This window comes from Priapulus caudatus, unplaced genomic scaffold (genome assembly GCF_000485595.1).
Source record: "Priapulus caudatus unplaced genomic scaffold, Priapulus_caudatus-5.0.1 Scaffold1073, whole genome shotgun sequence".
In the NCBI taxonomy this organism is placed as follows: Eukaryota; Metazoa; Priapulida; class Priapulimorpha; order Priapulimorphida; family Priapulidae; genus Priapulus; species Priapulus caudatus.
The window spans coordinates 75823-79737 of NW_014578134.1; the positions used below are offsets into that span (position 1 = coordinate 75823).

The window sequence follows — 3915 nt, forward strand, 5'->3', positions numbered from 1 at the left end:
AGAATGAAAGCACATTACATCGCGTAGCAGGGTAAACAGCGCCACATCTATGCAACACGTTACGTTTCAGTATGAAGTTGGCTTCGGTGGCGAGCGTCTGCATCCAGGCGTCACACTCCTGACCTCTGTTGACCTTTGCCACGAAGGTCAGCTCGTCGCTGCTCCTCGTCGCACTTATGACCCTGGCGCCACCTGTGCTCAGCCGCCGTCCGCTGAGGCTCGACAGTACGGCGGTGGCGCAGTGGTCGTCGGTCGTCATAACAATGACATTCACTGTGTGGGGAGGAGGAGAGTTGTTATCGAGGGTGCGTCTGAAATCATCGGGGCATCTGAGATGAGGGAGGTCTAGTGTGAGGGTATCGTCCGTGAGTGTGTTTGGTAGAAGGCCTACCGATGGTATCTGACGTGAGGCCATCATCTGATAACTGGGATATTTGCGGTGATTGTATCTGATGTGAGTGTGTATCGGATGTAAGTGTGTCTGATCTGATGGTATCTGATCTGATTATATTGGATGTAAGTGTGTCTTATTTTGATAGTATCTGATCTGATGGTATCTGATCTGATTGTATCTGATGCAAGTGTGTCTTATCTGGTGATATCTGAACTGATGGTGTCTGACGTGACAGCATCTAGGATGGCGGGGCTATCTTATGTCACTCTATTTAATGTGAAGGTGTTTGATGCAGCGATTATCACGTCTTATAGTCAGTTAATAATTAGTCTTATCACTAGACTTATTTATAAGGATTATTACTCTGCCACATACGATTATACACCATATGATTATTTGATGATATTATTGTTACACCATAAAATGACTACACTGTAACCCCAAGTATTATTAGGCTTATTTATTAGGCTTATCACTCGGCTATATACTATTATATGATCAGGAGTGCATAATAATTGATATCTTCTATTATACACTCCTAATATTATATTATTGTTATATGTATTGTTATATAGTATATTATATATACATATATATTATCACATGTATTGCTGGCTAACTAGTAATGTTTGCTCACCGCTCAGGACCGATAGAACGACACAACACATCGTCATGCGGCAGGCCGCCATGATTGATAAAGCTCCAGTATACACGGACGACGACGACCACGACGACGACGCCGGAGACTACGCCACCTGGCGAGCGTGATGCGGTAGCTCAGTAGTGTACACTGTCGTTAGTGAGCGATGGAAAGATGATATACTGTCTCATACGTGTAGCAGCAGCAGCAGCAGTGTGAGCAACGGCAGCGGTATAGCAATATATAGCTGGCTGGTGGAGTTACTATTGCACCGATCCTGTCGCTCTCAGTCACACAGACGCAGCTCGCGGCGTTTCCACACCAAGCGCTCGCTCTACACGGCTAATCAAAATCATATTCTCGGGCAAGGAAGTGGGAGCGGCGCTCAAGTATATCTGTATCGCCTTCCTGTCTGAAAGAAAGAGCGAGAGGCAGTGAGAGAGAGCGAGAGAGAGAGAGAGAGAGAGAGAGAGAGAGAGAGAGAGAGAGAGAGAGACATACCGAAGTGTGCATTATTGCAACAGGGTATACTTTAGTCGGCCAGCATATTGGGACAGGGTGTATTTTAGGGCGCAAAAGTGGTTTGCGACAGGGGCAGGTTTGTCAAGGTCGCGCCGAGGCACCCTCCTACCCAGTTCCGAGAGGGCGAAGCCCCCCCCCCCCGGGGAATAGATCCAAAAGATTAAATCCGGTACGTGATTTCCTACAACATAGCAGACAAGAGACAATATAGCGCATAGAGACATAGAGACAATTAATATAGCAGACATAGGCAGACATAGAGGGACAATATAGCAGACATAGCAACATAGAGACAATATGCAGAACAAAAGAGACATAGAGACAATTGAATCATAGCAGAATAGAGTACATAGAAGACAATATAGCAGCAGCATAGGCAGACATAGAAGAAAAAATATAGCAGACATAGCAAGACATAGCAGACAATATAGGCAAGACATAGCAGACAATAGAGACAATATAGGCACGAGCATAGAGACAATTAGGCAGACAAAGAGATCATAGAGACAATTAAATATAGCAAGACTAATAGCATGACATAGAGTACAATACTAGGGGCAGAACATATAGGCAGACATAGAGACAATATAGGCAGAGCAATAGGCAGACATAGAGACAATATAGGCAGACATAGCAGACATAGAGACAATATAGCAGACAGCATAGCAGACATAGAGACAATATAGCAGACATAGCAGACATAGAGACAATATAGCAGACATAGCAGACATAGCAGACATAGAGACAATATAGCAGACATAGCAGACATAGCAGACAATATAGCAAGACAGAGAATATAGCCTATACGGCTCTATAAGGGCTCAGAAAACATCTATACACCTAAGAAGACACGTTATAGGAATAATAATATAGTTAGTACAATGAAGCATACAATTGTCAATAAAATGCAGTAGGTTAAACATGAACTTATCTTGTCGTGTGTGTTTTTTGTGGATAAGGAAGGTTAGACGTTATTTTCACATAAACTATAGCTGACATCCTTAGGGTGGATATCCGGCTGTCCAATAGCAGTCGGTACCGAGTATCGTGGGAATGCAAAGCTCCGTTATGACGAGATGACCGTATTTGGCCCTATCTCAAATCTGCTCGCGATGGATGCTAAGCGCGGCAAGTTGCGAGACATGACCCGCGCATGCTACGAGTATTTCTTCGGTAATGATCGCTATAATATGACGATAAAGTCCATCCATGCACCGGACTTAAAACATTCAGATGCGCAGGTACCCGAGTAAGTCCAAACTAGTTAATAATTGAAGCAAATAATGCATTGATCCGCATGCGCGACGTATTACTGAGATATAATAAATAGGTATAGGTAATAAGTAATATTACATTAACTAACATATTAATGTAACTCCTGATTTATCTACTGTCTGCACTAGGGGCTTCGCCCGTGAAAAACGTCGGTAATCGCTATGTAGCAGATATACAACAATGAACCATAAAATAAACGTAACGCGTTCATGAAGCTGACGCGTGACGGGATGGCGCTCAACACGCTTAATCAGATTTTCAGGGCGCAAAATTAATCATAAACCGTGAAATAAACTCGGTGTAACTATGTAAGATTATTCATTGTTATCATTGCGACCTGCCACGTGTCGATTCCGGCCATCAGCTCCCCGGTAATAGCGCCATATATCGCAAAACACTCGAGCTGCTTTACTATTATACGCGGCAGCAGATAGATAATTCAATTACGGCGAATCTAAACCTTGATTGCATGACTTAGATAATAATAAACGCGTTTAGATGCGAATGATATAACGTAATGAAGCGCAGAGCTTCCGCCCACACTGTTAGGAACAGAAGTCCTAAATGTTTGAGAGAGCCGACCCATGAGTTATGCTCGCCGAACTCTCAAGAAATTTTGTAGCTCCCACCGAATAGACGCGCAAACGAAAAACGCCAATCCGCCACGCACGACGAAAATTACCGAGAAAAGGCCGAGAAGAGTACGGCCCAAGCCACAACCCACCTCTTTGTGCGATAGAACTCAATGATCCAGTGCTGATGCGTTCAGCTCTCGCAAAGGTATCTCGCCTCGGTTATCCGTAGCGCCTCAGCTAATTATCTATTATGTCTCAATTCTAACCCGCCTAAAGGTATTCGTATCAGGCAAGATTCATCTTTACGCAGAACATGTCTGAATCAATTATGGCACGACTTTATCCTATAAAAGATTATGGGAAACTATAATGCCCTAGCTGCTAATATGCCCTATATATATATATATAATATATATATATATATAATATAATATGTATATATATATTATATATAGGCCCGCTATATATGGCCCTAAGGTGATTCGCACGCGTGATAGGTGGAATCAGTA

The 3915-nt window shown here is 43.1% G+C and overlaps 2 protein-coding genes across 2 annotated transcripts in view; one reads left to right on the forward strand and one right to left on the reverse strand.

Annotated features, from left to right (window-relative positions):
- The window catches only part of LOC106815248 (hemicentin-2-like), a 26584-nt gene extending 25274 nt beyond the window's left edge, over window positions 1-1310 (reverse strand). Inside the window, exons 1-2 of the mRNA XM_014819681.1 lie at window positions 1032-1310; window positions 64-273 (exon numbers count right to left, since the gene is read on the reverse strand). Coding sequence (XP_014675167.1) covers window positions 64-273; window positions 1032-1083 — 262 coding nt within the window. The 5' untranslated portion in view covers window positions 1084-1310. The remainder of the gene's footprint in view (window positions 1-63; window positions 274-1031) is intronic.
- LOC106815249 (monocarboxylate transporter 4-like) overlaps window positions 1082-3915 on the forward strand; it is an 11964-nt gene continuing 9130 nt past the window's right edge. Inside the window, exons 1-2 of the mRNA XM_014819682.1 lie at window positions 1082-1158; window positions 1333-1423. Of these exons, the coding sequence (XP_014675168.1) occupies window positions 1082-1158; window positions 1333-1423 (168 nt within the window). The remainder of the gene's footprint in view (window positions 1159-1332; window positions 1424-3915) is intronic.